The sequence below is a fragment of the Sarcophilus harrisii genome, chromosome 3 (genome assembly GCF_902635505.1).
Source record: "Sarcophilus harrisii chromosome 3, mSarHar1.11, whole genome shotgun sequence".
Classification (NCBI taxonomy): Eukaryota; Metazoa; Chordata; class Mammalia; order Dasyuromorphia; family Dasyuridae; genus Sarcophilus; species Sarcophilus harrisii.
This window is the reverse complement of record NC_045428.1, coordinates 172,138,028-172,160,618: the sequence shown is the minus strand read 5'-3', so window position 1 is coordinate 172,160,618 and position 22,591 is coordinate 172,138,028. Positions and strand designations below refer to the sequence as shown.

Genomic DNA, 22,591 nt, shown 5'->3' with positions numbered 1-22,591 from the left:
AACTTTTTAATTTTCCATTTATAACCAATGGGCATATTTATATTAACATGCTCAAATCATTCTTTTCTCACAAATCAAGCACTCATGCCAATAATTGCCAGCCATTTGATTATTTCTCTACTGTAGAGAAACTGACCAAAAAAAGTCACTTCATCACTATGGCAGTGAATCGTTGGTACCATCTTAACATTCTTTGTAATGGAGGTGTTTTCTCATAGCAATGTGGCCTGAAAAGATTCACAGTTTCAGGCATTAAAAGCTGCCATTCAATACTACTTATTATAATTAGTCTGAAACTGGTAGGGAGTGGGGATGGAGATGGTGAGAGTAAAGTTACTTAAGTTAATATCAAATAATAAGGCTAACAGGATTCTGGTAACCATGCTTTGAATGATGGATAATTTATAACATAATCTGGCAACTTTTAAGGCCAACCCTGCACAGATCACACTTATATTTAACCTAAAGTTCTTATCAAGTGTCATTTTGACAAAGTGACTTTTTTTTTTTTTAATAACGTGACTTTAATGTATATGAAGACATAACTTGACCATGAAAATATCAACCACAGCAATGGTAAAATGTCAATGATAATGAATTTGAATTGTTAGATATTCTTTACTTAGATGACACATTTTTGGAAAACAACAGTTAATTTTGCATTATGATGACTAAGTAGTAACATCATCCCAAAAGAGTAGAAATAGCAAATTGTGAGAATGAGAGATATTGGTTAAGAGGTTTTCTCATACCCAATACTAATTGTAATATAAAATGTGAGATATAGGATAATATGATTGATAGAGGGTTGTTCTAAATGTCATAAAGATTTAGATTCAAGTCCTTCTTCTGAAATTTATACTATGTGGCCCCAAGAAAGTCACTTAACTTTTTCAAATTTCTATGGCTCTAAATTTAAAGAAAAATTTCTAATTTGCAATGGAAGAACTTTCTTCATAGGAAGCCCTCTATATTGATAAAATTATGGAACTAAATTTTGCCAAAGAAAAGAATTCCCTAATATATAAAGATTTCTAAAAGAAGAAACTTTGAAACTTCTGTTTCAAAACAGAAAGCAAAATGGACTTGGAATGAGGAGGACAAAGGTTAAGATTCAAAGGTTCAAATACCATTACTGACTGTGATCCTGAACAAGGGTTTCATATAAGTTTTCTCATTTGTAGAATGGGTATGACAACATCCTTTGTACACACAAGGGTGTTGTGAAGACTCAAAGATATAACATAAGTAAAAAGCACTGTGCAAAACTGAAGTGCTATTTAAAAATATTAATTGTTTTTTTTAAGAGGAAACTTGGCATAGGAGAGTAATGAATTTGAAATCAGGAAATTCTGGGTTGGAATCTCATCTCACACTAATTAGCTGTATAATTAGTAGTGATGGGCTACAGGGAAAACACTTAATGTCTTCCTTATCTACAAAATGAGATAATACCTGTAAGAACATTAAAGACTTGGTATGTGACTCAAAGGAAAATATATGTAAAGAGCTTTATAAGTTTTAGGGCACTATATAAATTTCATTTGTTATTTATTTGGAGGAGGCATTCTAAACATTTAATTATTTACTTGAGTTACCTAGTTATTCATTTATTTATTTATTATAAGTCCAGAAATGATTCTTTGGGTCTTTTGTAGTTTGTGATAATTTAGTCAGAATTGGGGGCCTTTTAGGGAGAAAAGATTTATTTAGTGAATGAACAGGAACACCATTTCTCTAAGAACTTAAATGAATAGTCCCTTCATATTATATATTTACATCAAGCAAACTGAAGATAGAATAGTTGAAAAGTAACAGTATACTTTTCTACTTTGGCTAGAAACAGAATCTTGGGCTTGGTTTGAGATGAGTTGTGAATTTTAAATCTTGCTGCTTTAACCTCAATTGCTATAAGATCATGGACAAGTCAACGTCTCTGAGATTCAGTTTGTGTCTAAAATATGGATAACATTTGCAATTCTAACCTTACAAGGTTGTAATTAGAATTCAATATGTAAATGTCAGTTATTTTTATAAGAAAGAGAAAACTATGATAAACCTTAGTTATCTTCAGAATGAGTCATCATTTTTTGGATTCAATCTATGATTTCACTGATATAGTTAATTCCTGTTGAGGAAATTCCCTTCATTAATGCAGATCAGCTGATGCTGTCAAGATCAACTTAGAGAGGGACCTATGTCACTTAGAAATTAAGTGACTTTTCCAGATCACATTGCCATTATGTGACAGAGATAGGACCTAAACCCAATTTTTCCTGCCTTGAGGCCAGTTCTCCATTCATTATGGCTCATGCTGCCTATCTCATCTGTTATTATCATGATCACCAAAATTTTTCTTATATTTAATAATCGAGTTGCAATAGAAAGAGTGTTAGCAAAGTTAACGATCATATCACTGTTCTTTAATTTCAGTGAACTGTTGGGCAGGTAGAAAATATGATTCCTTTTTGTAACTGAATAAATCTATTGAGATTTCACTGACGTCGGTAAGTATTTAATCCGCAACTGATCATATTAGTCACTGTACTAAACAATAAGATACAAAGGCAAAAAACAAAACAAAATATGATCTTTCCAAGAAGGTCACATTCTAGTAAGGGGGAGACAACATGCAAAATATTATGTATATACAAAATAGATATAGAATAAGTGGGAGTTAATCTAGCAGTGGTGAGGACAGGGAAGGGGTCTCTTTAAAAAAAAAAAAAAGGGATTTAAGCTGAGTCTTAAATGAGGCCAGAACAGCAAGAATGTGGAGGTGAGGATGGAAAGCTTTGGAACAGGGGTGGGAGTGGGGTGGGGGGTGGGGTTGAGAATTGAAAACATCCAACTGGTGTTTTATTAAAGTCACTTTGGCAGTCGACTCAAAGAAGAATTGGAGTGGGGAAAGCCTTGAGGCAAGGATATCAACTAGGTTACTGCAATAGAATGGGTTGTGAGGGCCTGAAGCAGGGTGATAGCTATGTGAGAAAGGGAAGCATTCAAGAGATTCTAGGAAAGTAGAAACAACAAAACTTAAATTTGAATATGTAAGTTCATTATCTATATTCGGGAATACCATCACCAATATCATCAAATGATCATGGATAAAACTCAAGAGTCTAGGTTTTCTTTTCTGGAAAAATGGGGATTATACTGAAAGGGTTATTATGGTTAAAGCATTTGTAATTTGTAAAATGAGTGAGCATCAGAATGTCTTCATTCAAGTAGGACTTGTATTTAGTAACATTATATTAGCATTTAGATGAAACTGCATTTATCAAAGACTCTTTTTCTTCTATCAATTAGTTGGAACTTGTGAAAATTTAAAATGCAAAACACACCAGGTAAATAATGTAAATAGACAGCAATTGAATGTCAAGAAAGTAAACAAAAAATCTTGGCTTATTGGCATGGTTTTCAAACAAAAGGAATTTGTTGAGATGATGGAATCAAAATGACTTAGGAGCTGTTCTACAGAAAATAAAAATGGCACTGGAGTAAGGATATTTGGGTTAAAGTCCCAGGGCTGCCACCAACTATATCCATGACTTTTGTTGTTCAGTTGTTTCAATCATATCCAACACTTCTTGACTCAATTTGGTATTTTCTTGGCAGAGTTACTGAAGTGGTTGGTCATTTCTTTCTCCTGTTCATTTTATAGATGAGGAACTAAGGCAACCAGGATTAAATCAATTGCTTGTAATCACATGGCTAGTAAGTCTTTGAGATCAGATTTGAACTCAGGAAGATTGGTTTCCCTGACTCTAGACCAGGCACTCTACCCAATGATCATTTTAACTCTCTGGTATCAATTTTCTTAATTTGTGAAATGGGAATAATACTTGTACCACTTATCTGAAGCATCTTTGTCATAAAACATTACATAAATATTAGTTAATATTATTAGATTTTGATTTAATGAGGATACTTAAAAAGATGGGAAGAAAGGGAAATAAAATGGATGAAAGTGATGAATTTTCTACCTATAAGGTTGGGTAGCAAAATCTCCTCAGTATTTATCTTCAAATCTATTAGCTACTAAACAGTACTTAATAGTAGCATTACTACTACCAGAGTCCTTTCACCTAGTTTACTTTTCACCTAGATTACTTTCTTTTAGGTTTATAGGCTTATAGATGGAGAATTATAAGAAACCTTAGAGACCGTCCCTTTCCATTTTGCAGATAAAGAAACTGAGAGGTTAAAGTGATTTGTTTTGGGTCATACATGTGGTATTCCTGACTCCTAAGTTCAAAAGAATGACCTCAGCATTCTAAAAAAAAAAAAAAAGAAAAAAGAAAGCTCTTTCTATTGGGTCCTTTACAATTTGGGAATTTTTAAAGAAAGTCATTCCTTATTCCTGAGCCTCCAGTGTTTTTAAAAATTGAAATAGTCTGTACATATAAAGCAGAATGAATGGTGAAAGGACTTGTGAAAATGTATTTTATATTGAAGTACATGACAAAACATAATTAGACCAGAAATAAGTGGCCTTGCCCATCATGTATTTAGCTATCCAAAAATAGAATGGACTAATTTTTTTAAGTATATGACTACTTTTCAGGGCTATTATGGAGATTCTTAAATCATTATCATGGTAATACACATTTACATAAAGCTATAAAATTAGAAAGCACTTTACATGTCTTACCTCCCTTGAATCACAAAATTTTTTTAAATATGTGCTACAGGTGTTAGTTTTTCCTACCTTACAGATGAGGAAACTAAGGCTCATAAAGATTAACTGACATAAAGATAGTTAAATGTCAACAGTAGAATTTGAACTCAGGTCATCCTGGTTCTAAGTAAGTCCATGCCAATTCTGAAACTGAGATTCTAGATGATTTCTAAGATGTAATACCTATGTTTCAATTAAACTATTAAAAAACAGTTAAATGACTTGCTTATAGTCACACAGCTAGTAATTGGAACTAATCCTAGTATTCTCTTCATCATACTATTGGCCATCATTTACGATCATCTGTATTCTTAGAAAAGTTGAAGGTAGAAGAGGATGCTGGGGACAAGAGGTAGTCTGGAAATATTGTGCTGTGGTCTAAAGGCTCAATTCTGTACTTTGGTGCTGTGCAGTGAACCAACAAATGCATAAACAAATTGTAGCATCATAGAACCCACAGGATTTTGTAGAAACACAATTTAAAAATTAATGGAATTGTTTAGATTTTTTTTTGAGTTCAGTAGAATTTTTTAAATTATCTTAAGCTACAACATTAATTACATATGAAGGAGTATATATCTTTGTATGGATGTATACATCTATGATATGAATATAATATGAATAACTAGAAATCTAGCTCTGGGATTAGGAATACATTCTTAACTCAATATATTCTTAACCTGGGTAAGACAATTTCTTAGTGCTCCAGAAAACTCAAACTCTAAGTAATAGATTGAGTTGTCAGTTTGCATTAATGAAGATGCTTACTTTGAAGAAAATAGGTCTGGATTTCTATGTTTTTTTGTGATTGAAACTTTTACTTATTTTAATTTTTGTGTTTCAAATCTTCAAAATAAATATTATATAGAATTTAGTTTTTTTGAAAGGCACCTCCTTACTTTTTTCTCCTTAACCTTTTTGCATTACAAAGCTTCATTAGTATTCAATATAAGATAAAAATGAGGGAAGATTGAAAGTTACTAATCTAGATATTTTATTAAAATTTGGTATACACAAATTCTGCAGGCTTCCCAAGAAAATACTGGAATTAGTTGGAGAAAGGAAAAAAGGACAATGGTGGACTGAATATGTGGAAATGATGAAAAGCTAATCTTTGATGGAACTTCTACAATAAATGGAGAAATCATAAGTTTAAGAGCAACTCTGGGGAGACATGTCAAGAGAATCAGTTAACACAAATAATGTTATGATGCAGGAAACTTCAAAGATGTTTTTCTGAGAAGGTAGAAAATCTGTGAAAGTTCTTTAAGAATAATGTAAATGATGTAATAGGCTTCCAAAAGCAAATACCAAACAAGTACATTAATTTGTCTACTGAAATCATTTCTAAGAATTGTTTGCCTTACATTCTTTGGTAATGGGGCAACAAAATCAGAACCCTTTGTCTATCTTTACTTTCTGATTTTCTTCTGCAAAGGAAAGGGCAGAGACAGTTGTGAACAGCAAAGCACTTCAGTTTTAGATTAAAAATAATGATCAAGATTATTTTTATTAGTAATCTTAGGTTATATGGGACTTAAAAAGCCTGTTGTATAATCAAGGGGGGAAAAAAACCCCACTAATACCTAAAATTAAAAGTGGATTTTTATCAATCTAGGATCTTAAAAACTTTAATAGTGGTTATTTGCTCAAGTAATAAATATGATACTCAATGACAATTTTTTCACATTCTTTAAAATTATTTATAAATGCAACTTTTTGAAAATGAAAATAAGTGTGTAACTATTTTCAATCCAAACAGTAAGAGGTTAAAAACATTTGTCCAAATTCTTTAAGTATAACAAATATAATGTCAAATTTGCAAGATTTTAATGTAGGATTCCAAACCAAGGAAGCCTTGTCTGAAAGATGACACAAGATGCACAGTATTTGTTGATATGCTGCATTTAACAAACTTTTATCATCAAGATTACTTCTGAGAACAGCTAAGGGCAGAAATCAGTGTGATTGTCATACCCAGCAGACAAATGCAACCTAGGAACACTAGATGGCAGCATGGATTAGAAGAAAATCCACCAAAGTTAATTGCTAACAGAAACGCAAAACTTGGATTTAGTGTGAATTAATTTTGAAGACAAAAAAGGCCTTCTGGTTTAAAAAAAAAAAAAACCTGAATTTATTTTAAAAACAGAAACGGGTCTTTTCCAACTGCCTCTTTTCTAGTGTATCTTGGAACTTTACAAAGTAAAAATGAAGATTTCTTTAGAACTATCTTATCTGTTCCCAGAACTGGCTAACAGATGCTATACAATAATTACATGTTACAAAAAATAAACATGCCCTTACCTGACATATTGGAATGCTCTAGTCTGAGACCCAGAACCATATACCTAGGAAAACAAATAGAAAGCCTGTTAGGAACACAGTAATAACACGAAGAGTGCTGGTAAATGTTTAACAACCATATCTTCTCTTCCCCCCCCCCCCCAAAAAAAGTCTATAACCTAGACTTTTGTGTTCAGTCTTCATTATTAATATTTCTTACCTCCTTAAGTCTAGACATTCCACGAAACAGTAAGTCAAGCCTTGTTTTGTTTCGTCTCTTTTAGAGGTACAAATGCTTGAAATGAATATCTAACAATTGCTCTGGAATCAATTTACCCCTAAATCACTCTAGAAGTCATAGAAAGGATCAAATTCTAAGGAATACAAGTTGATGATGTGATTTTTTTTCACTCTCAACACATTTTTTTCTCTATCCCTCCTATGATGAAAGGGTTGTAGCTAATAATTAATTCATTAATTTAAAAGCTTCATTTGAACCCAGGTCTTGCAGTAGCAAGTCCAGTACGTTAATTAAGCTATGCTCTTTCTCATGCTGACTGGTAATTAAGTAAAGGCATCCTAAAAAAAGAGCCCAAAGAAAGAATGGTCTTCAGGGTGGATTCTTTGATGGACCACATAGAATACTTTGTACCTGAGAATATTTTTATATTCTGCTGAGAAACTGGGTCATAACATTCTTGGCTTCCTGATGAAATGGTTGAGCTTTCCTGTCTTCTTATTTTAATTATCTTTCCTAGCACTGACATTTAGCACTTTATTTTTAAATGCTGAGGCATTACTAGCTGAGACTATTAAGAACAGAGTCTTGCCATTTCTGGACAGTGTTATGATTACTTCCTTATACTTCCTTATATCTTGAGTGAGAAGGAAATTGGAGATCAGAAAATTCTTACTGTAAATAGCCATAAATCCTTGAGAATATTTTCTTTAAGTAAAACTGTAGAAGGGGAATGTGCTAGCATAGGTGGTTTTCACATAGTGGGTAGAGTACCTCAAATATTCATTTTGAATATTGAAAAAATTTTGAAAAAATACAGAGCAGGAAAAAAAGCTAAACGAAATGGTTCATTTAACCTCAAGAGGGAAAAATTGGGGCAAGAGATGATGTAGTAGCTTAATATAATTTTTTTGGTTCAGATTTATGATTTCATTGGTAAAGGGAAACTCCCAGATCAGCAACTATTCTGCAATTGACTATCTTAGAAAATTACTCGTAACGAGAGAATCAAATGAAATATTTGTAAAAGCACTTAGCCCAGGGCCCACTACATAGTAAGCACTTAATAAATACTTATTTCCTTTTCTTCCTTAAAGTAATGTATCAGGGATCATATAATCAGTATAATCTTTCCACTGTACCACATTGTCTTCCTTATTGTAGATAAACAAACAAATAAATAAATGTCTTCAAAAGAAAGGAATAGACACCATCTTGGTAAAGCAGTATTATCATGATAAATCACTTTCACTGTTCAAATATCTGAATTTTATTTGCTAATTTTTTTTTTCTTTTCATTGGAGGACATAAGGTAAAAGAGAAAGTAAATGATTGCTAACAGAAATTTTCAAAAATATATTTATGCTATCCTGAAATACACAACTTAAAAATAAATCCCAATATTAATACTATTGCTTATTGCATCTGTTTTCATCTTGGGATGTGCCCAAATTATGGCATCAGAGGTTCTTCAAAAGGATTTGAAGGATTTTTAGAGGGAAGCATATCTCACAACCCCTTGGCCAAATTTAGGAAGGTTTTGTTTTTTGGTGGAAAGTAGAGAGCTAGTAAGAAAGATTGTTTTGGGGACCAGTTCCTCCCTCACCTACAGCAGCAATATAATAGCACAGTAATGGTGCCTCCTCCCACTACCATGACCACAAGATATATCCTCCTTTTTTCCCCAATCATTAGCTGCCACAGGTACACTCATTCTACCTACCCCCCCATATCCCTAGGAAGCTCAGAACTAGCTGGTGGGGCTGAGTTGTTTAGAAAAAGCTTCATACCAAATCAAAAAAAAAAAAAAAAAAAAGTGAGGATTGGAAGCAGTCTGAGTAATCATCTAGTGTAGGGAGTCCTATCTTCATTTCATGAGCTTGTTTTTTAATAACTTCACTTCAATACAATCAATTTCCTTTAAAATCCCATAAATTTTATTTTATTCATTTAAAAACATTACTGTGAGAGGGAGTACCTAAACTTGAGGTGACCAAAGGGATTTATAACATAAAGAAGAATTGACCCAATTCCACCTTTTTCTTCTGTATAAGGAAACAGTCTCCAAGGGACAAAGTGAATTTTCTTTTTTTTATTGTATTTATCATATTTCATTTGAAATATTTATAGATATATCTTATTTTAACAGTATTATAATACATCATTTAATATGCTTATATATTTTCTAATTAATTAGATTAATCTTAGATTATGTTTATATAATTAGATTTTATAGAATTATATATTTTATACATAATTATACAGATGACAGAAATATCTATATTTATATATATGAATACATAAATGCATGAATATTCAAGTGAACATATATAATACATCTATATAATGGCATAAATAGTCTTTAGATATGTATCTCATCACATAAAGCGAATTTCCTAATATCACACAAAAAGTGAGGAGCAGAGTCTTGATTCCAATCTATGTTTCCATACCTCTCAGTCCAGTGTTTCCTCTATAGAATCAAGCATCTTGATGTTTAAAAATCTATTTATATATTCTTGAGAGTTTCACTTTTGAAAAACAGTTGTTAATATCTGCTTGAGTCTCCTTTTACCACTTACGGTGTACTTAAGGGTCTATAGGAGGCAGTTAAGTTAAGCAGAAAGAGTGCTGGATCTACACCCAGAGAGAGAACCGTGTGGAACACAACAGAGCATTCTCACTCTTTCTGTTGTTATATGCTTGCATTTTGTTTTCTTTCTGTTTTTTTTTCTTCCTTCTTGATCTGATTTTTTTTGTGCAACAAGATAACTGTATAAATATGTATACATATATTGGATCTAACATGTATTTCAGCATATTTAACATGTATTAACACCATTACTGCCAGCTAGGGGAGTGGGTGGGGGGAAAGAGGGGAAAATTTGGAACAAAAGGTTATGCAAGGTCAATGTTGGAAAAATTACCCATGCATATTCTTTGTAAATAAAAAGCTTTAACAAAAATAAATAAATGAATAAATGTCTGAGGCTGGACTTGAACTCACAAAGAGAAATCTTCTAGATTCCAGGTCCAGTGCTCTTTCTAATATGCAACTTCAATGCCTTATAGCTACAGTAGCAAATCTATTTAGTAGAAATAAAAACCCTGGAACTCAAAAGTAGATTAATTAGAAATATTCACCAACATAATACTTAGTAGTAATAAAAAAATAAGAGTTAATATTTATATAATACTTTAAGGCTTACATAGTGTTTTATAAATAATAATCATATTTTATCCTCCCAACAATCCTGAGAGGTGGGTGCTATTACTCTCCCCTTTCTACAAAGGAGGAAAACTGAGGCAGAACAAGCTTAAGAGTCTCATCCAGGGTCACATTGCTAGTGTCAGGGGCTACATTTGAATTTAGGTCTGCATGAGTCCATCTACTATGCCACCTAGCTGCCCATACATGCACACAGACAGCTAGTATTGCTAGCACATTTTAATGTTTTGTTTATAATATATTTTATTATATAATAATTATATATAACATACAAAATACATATGTTTATATATAATACAATATGTATAAGAATTTTATTATATATGTAAATATATAACTGCTCTATCTGGAAACTTTACTATGAGAAGTATACCAGTTGCTTCATCCATCCATGCTCTATTACATAATATTCTCCACAGAGGACTAGAAAATTGTACAATTAGCATTCAATTGTGATAAGACTCCCTGTTCATCCTGAGAAGTGTAATTGCAAAATAATTTTTTTAAAACTTGAAATTCTCAATTGTTGCTTTTCTCTAATGAGAGTAAGCACTGAAATGTAAAATCCTTAATTTATCCTTCTCTTGTTTTTAAGAAGGGACAGCAGACGACTCCTACCAGATGAGTACTTTGTGAAACACGCAGTCAGATGATGCTAACTTTCTGGAGATTTCTCTTTAAAGGCACTGGCTTCAGTCAGTGCTGCGAGGTACCTAATGAAGCCCATTAGGAGCACAGATCCCCATGACTGGGCTCTGAGAGTCTCTCTTCTTACATCCATTCTAATTCTCACTTGGGAATCTAAACTAGCCTTAGATATATGGTCTCTGAATCTACAAGGCCTACTTGGTGAAGACTGATTCCCTAGGATTAGATGTGGGAAATAAGGAATGGTCCTCTTTATTTTGAAAAATCCCATGGCTTTCCAGGACTTTTGTTACATTTAGAAGAGAAGAGGACTGTTAATCCCAATTCAACAGTTGGAGAGAGGAGTCTTTTACCTAAAAAATCCATGACAATGATCCTCAAATCATTCCAGATGTCATACCCTTGGCTGTAGTTGTGCACTGTATGTGTATGTGTGTGTGTGTGTGTGTATGTGTTTATATTGATTGAGGCCATCTTTTGCTTCAATTCTTATGTAGCCTTTGATTATTAAATGGATTTTGCCTCAGACAAACTGTGACTTGGAAAAGACCTTTGCTTTAAAAGACCACAGTTTTCCACTGCCTCTGGGACCACTGCAGTCATTCTGATCTATGTCCTGTCACTGGACTCATGACTCTGGAGGCTGATGATTTTGCACAGTCCTGGCATACTTAAATCCAATTCACTTGCAAGTCAAGACATTACCCTCTTGATGTCCTCTGAGAACAAAGGATGAGCAACAACAATTTTCAGTATTATTCAGGAATTGTACTGGAGAGAGAGCTGGGCTTGTATTCAAGAAGACCTGAGTTAGAATCTTGTCTCCGCAACTAAATCTCTAGATAATCCTGGGTAAATCATTTAACTTTGTTGAACCTTAGATATCTCATGTGCAAAATGGCAGTAATGGCACCCACCCTGAGAGAAGACATGTAAAAATCTGTTTGTAAAACTCAAAGTGCAACATAAATGTTAGTTATTGTCTTTATGATTATTAATTGATGTTGGCCCTAAACTTTCAGAGTAGAAGTCAGAGGACCAGTGGAGTGTCTCACAGGACATCAAGTTCCATTTCTTAATTTCAGAGGTGAAGAAACTGGGGATGTTAAGTAACCACCCAGGTGCTAAGAGACAGGGCTGAGGCCCAGATCCAGAAGTCTAAATCCACTCTACTTTTTATTGTGTCATGATGTTTCTGGTCTCCTACTTTGGACTGTCTCCCTTGTGGGCAGCATATCCTGAGCATCCATTGTGTGTTGAACTCTATATGACATTCACATGCAATGGGAATGACTAACCTTTGGGTGAGTTTGAAACCCAACATGATCTTACACTGGTCTTCCACAGGATACCAGGTTTCTGGTTGTTTTTTTCTACCTGTCAGCTTCTTTAGGTAGTGGACTAGGCTATTACTAGATCTATGATCTGGAGCTGGAAGGAATTTCAGAGACCACAAATCTTTTCACTCTACAGATGAATAAACTAAGGCATATACATGAAACAGCTCCTTTAGTTATAGTTGTTCAGGATGATTGGCTGGCCTACAGCACTAAGTTTTAGGGTGATCATAGTTAGGTTGCAAATTATGGTCACTTGTTTTAATTACTGACACATATCATCAATGTTTTAAGGGGGTAGAGGGAGAGCCAGATAAGGTTATGCTTTAAAATAAGTAAGCCAAGCCTGTTAGCTAGAGAGCTTCAATTTCATGGATCCCTAAAGATAGATTTAGAGCCTCTAATATTAAAGGCAAAATACCACCAAGGACTGATAGGTTATTCCAACATTTGCCATTCGTTTATTAGTACAGGGAAACAGCATGGGGTACTGCACAAAGCCTTTGGAGTAAGGAAAACCTGGACTTGAAAGTCCTCCTTTATTAGCTGTGTGATTCAGGGTAAGTCACTTAACTTATCAGTATCCTTAGGTGATCCTTTAAAGCCTCAAGTTGCAGAACAGGTTTCTGACAATGATGAAATCACAAGTCCAGTACAGAACAAAGACACACAGACACAAGAATACAGACACTTACTACTCAACTGACCCAGAGAAATTGTGCCCAGGCTCACATAGCCAGCATATGCCAATCTACATATATACAGGGCTTATGTGTAGGACTGGAGCAGAAGACAGTGCCAATCAGCAATGCTATGGTCAGGCAAGACTTAGTCTTTTATTGACAGTGTATAGCTTCTATTTTCATATTCTCTAACCTCTCTTTTCTTGTCCCAACTCTATCCACATCTGATATAGTTACAGATACAGCTATCATGGAAAGAAATGCTTCATTTCCTCCCCCCCAACCTCCAATTAATAGTCTCTAATAGCCCTCTCCCACCTAAACTTTTACCTCTTCATTAGGATTGCTTTAGGTTCCCCCCCTGTTCTATCTGCCATCTATTGAAGCACCAGTCCTTCAGAAGCCACAGGAAATCCACCCCACTTTGGGGTAGTAGACAAGGCCTTGGACTCAAGAGTCCAGATGATGAGTTCAAATTCTACACAGCTTTACTAGCTGTAGAGTTCAACTCTAAATCTATGATGCTATGATTTCAAGATTTATTCTGGGTGTCTCTTGAGCTCACTGGTCAAAGGATTTGTACCAATATAAAAAGTGGAATCCTCATTATATGTATGTGGAGGGGAAAACACTTGCCCCTATAATTTGATTGGGGAGAAAGGAAAGAATTTGCATTTAAAATGTAAAATTCACTATCCCATCCAAACATTACAAAAGGTAGGTAATGTTGTGCCACAGTTCTGTTTCCTTAATTATCCTGATTCAGTCCTGACTCAGTTTCCCTGCTTCTCAAAGCTCAGTTCTCCAAAACCTCCCCTCCCTCTTTATCAGAATATTTGATAAGGATAAAAGATCTTATGTTTTAGAATATCAGAATGCCTTTCTTCATCCCAAGCTATCCGAATGTCAGATACTGTCTTATCTAGATGCCTCTCCCCATGTCCCGGGTACCTTCCCCTAATATGTCATCCCCTGCTCACCCCACCCTGTCAGAGTCCCCCCACTCTCAGTACTCTGACTCCGCCCCTGTCTCAGTATATCCTGAGTCTGAGCCATGTGTATATAGGTCACTGAGAACTCACATTGTTTGCTGGATTCTTGGAGACGATCTCTAATTCAGCCCTGGGATCAAACTATGGATCCATTTGGTCCCAGTAAATCTCTCTCTTTCAAATAAATTATTATTCTCTAATCTCTATCTTGTCTCAAGTTTCTCCAGCATTACATTTGTCTGTAATAAACAGGCACTTGCCAGGCAATTTTGCCATCATCTACAGCAAAAATTCTTAACCTTTTTTTTTAGATCATGGATCCCTCTGAAGTCTATATGGCCCCCTTTTCAAATAATTTTTGTTGCTTACATTCTTAATAGAAGGAATGCTAAATACCAGTGAAAATTAGTGAAAAGAAAGATGTGTTTTCTTCCCAAATTATGAATTCCCTGCAATCTATCCATGGATCTCAGGTTAAGAACACATTTTTCTATGAGAAAAGTATCAAAACTCTGATTTAACAGATGAACTTCTATGAACTTCTAAAGAGAAATTAATCTGTTATTAGGCATCCCTAAAAAGTATTTTTGTGAGGCATGGTGCTTTGTTCATATCTTGTTGTAAGTCATCCACAGGAAGGTCCCTTTGGCAAACGTGTTTGCTAACTGCTATCATTTCAACCACACAGTTGTAATCTGAAGGCTTCCTCCTGGGGGGGGGGGGACAGTATGGACCACAAAAACAGAGACTTTCAAAGTAAGAAAAAGCAAAAAGGGATTTATTATGATCTTGTGAGAAAGGGCATCTCCCATCTGACAAGGTATTTGTCAGTAAAAGGAGTGCAAAGTAAAAATTGCAAAACACAAGATTAAATAGCTTAAACACAGAAGCTCTTCTCCTCCCCCACCTTTTCTCCCATAGTTTGGGGGAGTCAAGGTTTGACTCTAACCTAGAAATAAAAGAATAAATTAACTTTAAAAGGGACAGAAGGGGACAAACACCTGAAACTTTTTTTTTTTTTTAAGCTATAACTCTATTTGTTATTATAAAGTATCAAGTCACAACTAAGGTATATATAAGGCTATATTCCCAACAGTGTCTTCACTCAGTTAATTCCACAAACTCCTGAATCCTCCCTGTGCCAGAGAGCAGTAATTCTGCATAGACCTAATATTAAAAGAATAACAACTCATGGAAACTAAGGGCCCACAACCAAGATAAGAGTACTAAGAGGTTTATATGAAAATATGATATGAGGGAAGAAAAAAAAAAGGCTTCACTGAATTTCTGAATTTCTCTCCTCCCTTCCCCTCCCTTGCCCCACTTCATACACATAAAATTTCTAGGAATCAAGAGTGCTTGGAGAACAGAGAAAGCATCAGGCATAAATACACACAAAGCCCTATATTAAAAGTCAAATTGAACCATATGCTAATTTTCATCTCTAAACATGACAACGGTGAGGTGAAACTTTTAGTAGATTTTGCCTCTCTTTGGAAAGGAAAAATGAAAAGAGCTTTTGGAGGAGAGAACTGATTATTTGAGGATGGCATTCTGTGGAACTGTTTAGTAGATGACGAAGAGTTTAAAGATGAATAGGGAGGAAAGCAAACTGCACAGGAATGAGTGGGACAGTTAAGAGCAGGACAGGAGGTTATACTTCAGTCATTATTTTTATGAGTGCTATTGCCTCCTCCTGCTGATTCTCACAGTCTGTCAGTTTCCTTTTAAAACTTTGTATTTTTCTGAAGAATATAGCCATATTTCAGAAACCAGCAAAAGTTGGCTGCCAAATCAAATTACAAAATATCAAAGCATCTTCTAGATTTCCTTTAGTGCTACTGCCTTTCCTCTTTACATTACTTGTTTGTACAATGTTATTTGCATTTTGTCTCCTCATTAGATTGTGAACTCTTACAGATCAGGGACTGACTGTCTTACCTTTCATTGGGTCCCCAGTTCAAAATGAAGAAGGGACCCTGAAACTCTAAAACTCCTTGAAGGAGAAAATCTTCAACTCTGCCTCAGTGAGGGGCCCTGCCTGAGGGAAACAGACAGTTTCATTCTATTATCTAGGTGGGGTTGGTTCAGTTCAGAGCCAAAGGATTCCACCCCTATTGAATTAAAGAAACTCATTCAATTCTAGTCAAATTCCAGCTCAAGCTGAAACCCAGCTTCTAGATGAGCCAACTTGGGACTCTACCCACTAGCCTCCTTCAGCTTGTAGCCAAAGCTCCTATTATATATTTATTTATTTATTTATTTTAGTTGAATATATATATATATATATATATATATATATATATATATATATATATATATATATATTTATTTATTTAATAGCCTTTTATTTACAGGATATATACATGGGTAACTTTACAGCATTAACAATTGCCAAACCTCTTGTTCCAATTTTTCACCTCTTACCCCCACCCTCCCTAGATGGCAGGATGACCAGTAGATGTTAAATATATTAAAATATAAATTAGATACACAATAAGTATACATGACCAAAACGTTATTTTGCTGTACAAAAGAATCAGACTCTGAAATATTGTACAATTAGCTTGTGAAGGAAATCAAAATGCAGGTGTGCATAAATATAGGGATTGGGAATTCAATGTAATGGTTTTTAGTCATCTCCCAGAGTTCTTTTTCTGGGCATAGCTAGTTCAGTTCATTACTGCTCCATTAGAAATGACTTGATTGATCTCGTTGCTGAGAATGGCCTGGTCCATCAGAACTGGTCATCATATAGTATTGTTGTTGAAGTATATAATGATCTCCTGGTCCTGCTCATTTCACTCAGCATCAGTTCGTGTAAGTCTCTCCAGGCCTTATTGAAATTATCCTGTTGGTCATTTCTTACAGAACAGTAATATTCCATAATATTCATATACCACAATTTATTCAGCCATTCTCCAACTGATGGACATCCATTCAGTTTCCAGTTTTTAGCCACTACAAAAGGGCTGCCACAAACATTCGTGACATACAGGTCCCTTTCCTTCTTTATAATCTCTTTGGGATATAATCCCAGTAGTAACACTGCTGGATCAAAGGGTATGCACAGTTTGATAACTTTTTTGAGCATAGCTCCAAACTACTCTCCAAAATGGTTGGACCTGTTCACAACTCCACCAACAATGCATCAATGTCCCAATTTTCCGCATCCCCTCCAACAATCATCATATATTTTTCCTGTCATCTTAGCCAATCTGACAGGTGTGTAGGTATCTTAGAGTTGTCTTAATTTGCATTTCTCTGATTAATAATGACTTGGAGCATCTTTTCATATGACTAGAAATAGTTTCAATTTCTTCATCTGAGAATTGTCTGTTCATATCCTTTGACCATTTTTCAATTGGAGAATGGCTTGATTTTTAATAAATTAGAGTTAATTCTCTATATATTTTGGAAATGAGGCCTTTATCAGAACCTTGACTGTAAAAATATTTTCCCAGTTTATTGCTTCCCTTCTAATCTTGTCTGCATTAGTTTTGTTTGTACAAAACTTTTCAGTTTGGTATAATCGAAATTTTCTATTTTGTGATCAGTAATGATCTCTAGTTCTGCTTTTGGTCATAAAGACCTTCCCTTCCACAGGTCTGAGAGGTAAACTATCCTGTGTTCCTCTAATTTATTAATAATTTCATTCTTTATGCCTAGGTCATGAACCCATTTTGACCTTATCTTGGTGTACGTGTTAAGTATGGATCAATGCCTAGTTTCTGCCATATTAGTTTCCAATTTTCCCAGCAATTTTTATCAAACAGTAAGTTCTTATCCCAAAAGCTGGGATCTTTGGGTTTGTCAAAGACTAGGTTGCTATATTTGTTGACTGTTTTATCCCTTGAACCTAATCTATTCCACTGATCAACTAATCTATTCCTTAGCCAATACCAAATAGTTTTGGTAACTGCTGCTCTATAATATAATTTTAGATCTGGTACAGCTAAGCCACCTTCATTTGATTTTTTTTTCATTAATTCCCTTGAAATTCTTGACCTTTTGTTTTTCCATATGAACTTTGTTGTTATTTTTTCTAGGTCATTAAAATAGTTTTTTGGGAGTCTGATTGGTATAGCGCTAAATAAATAGATTAGTTTAGGTAATATTGTCATCTTTATTATATTTGCTCGCCCTATCCAAGAGCATTTAATATTTTTCCAATTGGTTAGATCAGACTTAATTTGTGTGAAAAGTGGTCTGTAATTTTGCTCATAAAGTTTCTGATTTTCCCTTGGCAGATAGATTCCTAAATATTTTATATTATCAGTAGTTACTTTAAATGGAATTTCTCTTTGTAACTCTGACTGTTGGATTTTGTTAGTGATATATAAGAATGCTGATGACTTATGTGGGTTTATTTTATAACCAGCAACTTTGCTAAAGTTGTGGATTATTTCTAATAATTTTTAGCAGAATCTCTGGGGTTCTCTAAGTATACCATCATGTCATCGGCAAAGAGTGATAATTTGGTTTCCTCATTGCCTATTCTTATTCCTTTAATCTCTTTCTCAGCTCTTATTGCTATAGCTAGCGTTTCTAATACAATATTAAATAGTAACGGTGATAGTGGGCAACCTTGTTTCACTCCAGATCTTATTGGGAATGGTTGCAGTTTGTCTCCATTACATATGATGCTTACTGATGGTTTTAAATAGATGCTGCTGATTATTTTAAGGAAAAGTCCATTTATTCCTATACTCTCAAGTGTTTTTAATAGGAATGGATGTTGGATTTTATCAAATGCTTTTTCTGCATCTATTGCAAAGCTCCTATTATAAAAGAGGCAATCTAAAATCCTCTCTTTGCAGAGGTTCTAAACATGCCATGCTATGCCAAGGAAGCCTCTGCCCGCTGGAATAATATTATTTTCCAGTGCCATCCTCTCTTTACTCTATGTCCCTAACCAGACTTTATGCCTCTCTGTCGCGATTTCTAACCTTACTTCCCAATCCCTATAATAAACCTCTTATCAATCTAGGTTTTTGGGTTTGTAAATTCCCTTACAGAGAGTAAATGCCCTGCCAGAAGGGGGTTCCCCAAAACTCCCTACCCTTGCATTGACTCCCAAAGGGTTGCAGGGGAGCCAAACCTTTCCATTTGATTCCCTGAACCCCAAACCTGCCACTAGATCTTATCATTTAACTCCTTGACCACTGGAAACCCTAATCTTGATACTAGTGTGGGTCCCGTTAAGATTCCTTTCTTTCTGATTCCCAACCCCTCCTAGTTAATGCAATTACCTTTTGATTCACAAATCCTGGTCCCTTTGAATTCCAATAGAAGATGCGGACCTGTCCCACCCCCACCCAGATCTGAGCCAACTTTGGAGCTACACCCATGGGCCCTTCTATCTAAATCTCCCATTATAAAAGGGCCATGCTGGGAGCCCCTCTTTGCAGAGGTCCCAAACATGCTAACCATGTCAGGACCCTCTGTCCACTGGACCCTCTGTCCGGTGCCCTTCTTGTCTCTACCTTCACCTATTCCTTACTTCCAAACCCCATAATAAACCTCTTATCAATCTAGCTTTTCGGGCTGATAAATGCTTTTATTGGGGACTTGCGATGCCACTAGACTTCATCTACCGAATCCAAGGGGGTTGCAAGGGAACTCTATTTGACTCCTGTACCCCAAACCTGCCACTAGACCTCAACTAAACCCTAATTTCATTTAGGTATCCCAAATCTAGACCTCATCAATCTCATTTTGGTTCCCTATCATTTAGTTCCCTACTAAAGGGAACCCCAAAACCTAAACTTTATCATATTTTTGGTTCCCATACCAGAAGCCCTAGAATATAATGGGTATTTAATAATTATTTGTAAACTTAACTGTTAAGGACCATGCCTAGGTGAAGGTGCAGGTCAATTCTCCAAGAGCCTCCACAGCTGTGAATCATAACATCTAAAGGAGTTGAAAAGCATCCTTTACTGACACAGGTGTTGCTTGTGGACTGGGAATGAAATAAATTGGAGGCAGAGGGAAGAGGAGATCAGAAAACAGCAACTGTTTTTCAGTCTCCTTATTATCCTCCTCCTCCTCCTCCTCCCACATGAAGAGAGATCCATTCTACAGGTTTGAGTTAGACCTCCAGCAGCCACTGGCAGGTGGCTCCCATATCACAACACTTAACTAATTTTAGAAGAGTGAGTATCTTCAAATGTCCAGGTAATTTTTACATTTAAAAATATGGAATAAAGATGACTCTTAAAGAGAGACTAAAATCAGCCACACATAATTTTATTCTTCAAACTGGAACAATTCATGCTATGTTGCCATTTATTTAAAAAAAAAAAAAATGAAACTGACATTTATGAAAAATTCTAACACTGCCAAATAACCAGTTTAATCCGAAGCAAACTAAATTTGTGTGGAAAAAAAAAAAGTGATGGAATCAGAACTTGGACTGAAATTGTAGCTCTACCAGTGTGGCCTTAAACAAATTGCTTAAACATTCTGGATCAGTTTTTTCATCTTTAAAATCAGGGGTTTAGAAGAGAACAACCTTTCTGTTTTAAAAACAAAACAAAAAAAAAACATTGCCCTATTTTAAAAAGATCCTAAAACTTACACGGAAAATATACAACATGTACATAGACACACACAATCACTAAAGCAGTTGATTTCATTCAAATTTTTAAATATAATGTCTCTTGATTTGATGTGAGCTTTTTAAAAAAAGACCTTACAAATTGTGTGTGTGTGTGTACATGTGTACTTTTTTTTCCCTTACTATTATGATGTGATCAAGAAATGACCTAAAAATTGGGCCTTTAGAAAACAATTTATGGGTGACTTTGTACAGGGTAATTAAAGAAGCTAAGTTGGTGCTAATTATTTTTCCCTTGGAAATGACTTTTAGAAAGCATATATGAGAAAAGAGGATGTATGTGTGTCTCTTTATTTTCCTTCCTCTAAGGAACTAAGTTTTTTCAAGTGCATTGGGGCCAAGAAGGGAGAAAAGGGTTTCCTCCAAACTTTTCCAAGTTTTTTGGGAACGAATTAGTTGGCATGAGTGTGCCAAAATATGATCCCTCTAACACAGCTCAGAGGATGGAGATGAGGGAATTGCTTCATCAACCAAGTATACTGTAAAGTTACTCTGAGGTAAAGTATCATAAAAGGAAAAAAAAAATCATTAAAAAAAAAAAAAGAAAGAAAGAAAGTCAACCTCTCCCAAACAATTTTCCTGATAATTAGTTTTCTTTTTACCTTTCCAGACTAAACTATGAGGGACTGCACTCACTGATGGCACCAGCCAGCCTTACATCCTCACTACGGAAGCTCTCCAGGCATAAAGACATGTGAATGTTGCTGCCTGTCAACAATAGGTCTTATTTTTGTGACACACCTGGAGGCTCTCTTGGCTGCCTAGCACTTGGGTTCTGACTGCTGCCAGGAGTCTAATGAATCAGGACCATGCTTCTAGGAAGATCTCTGGCAGTTTGTTCTTGAAACCAAATAGCTCTGAACTGTAATATAAAAAGAATGGCTTCTGTATACAAAAGGTGAAAAGAATGAGGGAGAGAAAAGGAAAAAGGAATGTCTATTTGGTGATTTATGTGGCACTGAAGACCAATAGAGTCCCAATTCAAGGGGAATTCAGAACCTCTAAGAGAAGTCAAAGGGGAAACAGAGAAAGAAGCTATCAATGCAGCCAAAGTGATTTAGACTCAGGTGATAAGAGCCAAGCATCCAATATTTGGAGCAAGATGCAGATTTAGTAATGCTATTTATGAACAACAAACAAAAACAAGAGTGGCTTACCACTAGTTAAATAGAGTGTGCAATAAATGGGCTTACCATTGTTTTCCTATATATAAAATATATACTACACACATATAGCAGAAAGATATAGATTGGTAATAACTTGCTGACATCTTCTCATTGGTATGATACCAGTGTGGAATTAAGTGAAATGAAGTGAAGACACTCTCCTGGGAATATAGCCTTAAACCAAACTTTGTGACTTGATTTGTCTATAATTTTATAATATTTTATTATATAATATTTTTATATTATAATTTTATAAAACAAATTATAATATATGTTTTATACATTTGTAATATATATTATTTATAATAACAAATAGTTATAACTAAAAAAATTGCAGATGTTTGTTCCTTCCTATTTCCCAACATCTCTTAATTAGCACTTAGTACTTCTTTTAAAGGTGATGATGGCTTTGATAAGATCTGAGGATATCTGCTTATATTGCAGTTCTCTAAGGAAATTTAAATTTAGTTTATTATTATTGACTTATATCCTTTTGTTTCTTGGTTAGATTTCTGTGATTAAAATGTAACCCTGGACTCCCCCAAACAATGGGGGGAAAAAGGCTAAGTTGGGGTGGGGGCTTCTGTATTGTGCAGTTTATGCTTTACATTTCTTTTGCTGACAAACACCTTGTCATATGGGAGATGTCCTTTCTCACTAGATAGTAATAAGCTCCTTTTTGCTTTTTCTTAACTCTGAAAGTCTGTTT

General features: G+C 34.8%; 1 protein-coding gene across 4 annotated transcripts in view; it reads right to left on the bottom strand.

The window, feature by feature from the left end:
- UXS1 (UDP-glucuronate decarboxylase 1) overlaps positions 1–22,591 on the bottom strand; it is a 148,950-nt gene that overhangs the window by 11,463 nt on the left and 114,896 nt on the right. For all 4 annotated transcript variants that reach the window (XM_031958786.1, XM_031958787.1, XM_031958788.1 and 1 more), the window contains one exon: positions 6,989–7,032. In XM_031958786.1, the coding sequence (XP_031814646.1) occupies positions 6,989–7,032 (44 nt within the window). The remainder of the gene's footprint in view (positions 1–6,988; positions 7,033–22,591) is intronic.